This window comes from Perkinsus marinus, assembly GCF_000006405.1.
Source record: "Perkinsus marinus ATCC 50983 genomic scaffold scf_1104296930466, whole genome shotgun sequence".
Taxonomy (NCBI): domain Eukaryota; phylum Perkinsozoa; order Perkinsida; family Perkinsidae; genus Perkinsus; species Perkinsus marinus.
In genome coordinates, this window is record NW_003216075.1 from 1 (window position 1) to 1,286 (window position 1,286).

General features: G+C 52.4%; 1 protein-coding gene across 1 annotated transcript; it reads right to left on the reverse strand.

Moving 5' to 3' along the window:
* Positions 1–436: 436 nt before the first annotated feature.
* Positions 437–1,177, reverse strand: Pmar_PMAR000308 (hypothetical protein; the record flags this gene model as incomplete). The annotated part of the gene is made up of 1 exon (XM_002787053.1): positions 437–1,177. One exon carries the CDS (start codon positions 1,175–1,177, stop codon positions 437–439), a length of 741 nt encoding a protein of 246 aa, XP_002787099.1.
* Positions 1,178–1,286: the final 109 nt, after the last annotated feature.

Genomic DNA, 1,286 nt, shown 5'->3' on the forward strand with positions numbered 1-1,286 from the left:
CGCAGTACACTCTCGCTGAGTCACACTTGTGGGAGATGGGGCTTTTCTCACTCGGTGAGTTCGATTTGATGACTCGATGAGTGACGTTGCTTTACCGAGATACGGCGGGGATTTCTTCCGAGATCGTTTTATTCAGTGATCTTCGTACTCTGCTCCAGAGGATGCAACTTGGAAGGCGCTTTCCGCTCTCGCGGCTCACCCTCTCTGAATCACATCCATGAAGTGAGTTCGAGTTTACTATCTAGCCTTTGATGCCGTGACTAGACAACGCAAAGCCATCTCAACGACACGTAAATACTACCATACTGGGAGTCAGGGACAGGTCAGAAAAGGCAGAAAGGGAAATAACCAAGCGAGCGAAGAGGCGAGGGAAGATCATGGTCCCATCGCAGCGTAGGACTTGCTACACACGAATTAATGGTCGCTCTGATTATCGTTACTTGTGATCTTTAGCCTTGGTCGAGGACGTGGCCTCAGAATTGGCACCTTTCTCACCGCCACGAGGCTTCTTATTGGGTGGTTCACGCCGGTCTCCGCCCTTACGGTGTTGCTTCTGACCACGGCGTTTGGTCTCAGCGGATGGGTTGCTTCTGAAGCTACTCTGCGACTTACTCCTGGCTTCAGCGGCCGCTTCACTGGCACGAATGCTGAGATCGTCATGGTATTTGGCCATCTTCAACATTGCTCTGGGCAAGGACTTTCCTTGCCTCAAAAGGTCGACAACCCTCTCTTGGATGAGATTGTGGTACTCGATGGCGCCATAAGGACCCGAGGCTCGACCATTAGGGCCGAAGGACTTCCTTGAGGTGGCCTGAGCACAATTTAGCAGATGGGTGAGAAGTGGTCCCATCTGCACTGTGTCACACTCACTGTCAGAGTTGGCCTTGCAATTTCCGATCAGAACAACGGTAGTCGACCATCTTAATAGAGCTTTGAAGACATTGCTCATCATACCGGGATCCTCGTTGGGCCGGAAGAAGCGCTTGATCGGGAGCGCCAGAACGTGTCTGATCTTATCAGCGTGACTGTTGCTCAGACAGTTCGAGTGAACCTCCTTGACTAGTGAGTCTTCGGGATGGAGGTCATGGCACATCCCCCTAAGGTAGGGGGTGCCACTGAGAAGGGCTTCAAGATTAGGGATGGACTTGTCCTGTTTGTTGGTACCGTCTTGACTCATCTTGAGGAATGCTGCGAGCCCACTCGATAGATCGGTGATGGCTTGGGGAGAGGACGCCGGGGCACCAGAGTCCTTCCAATTGCCAGATCCTTCAGCATTGCCACCTTTG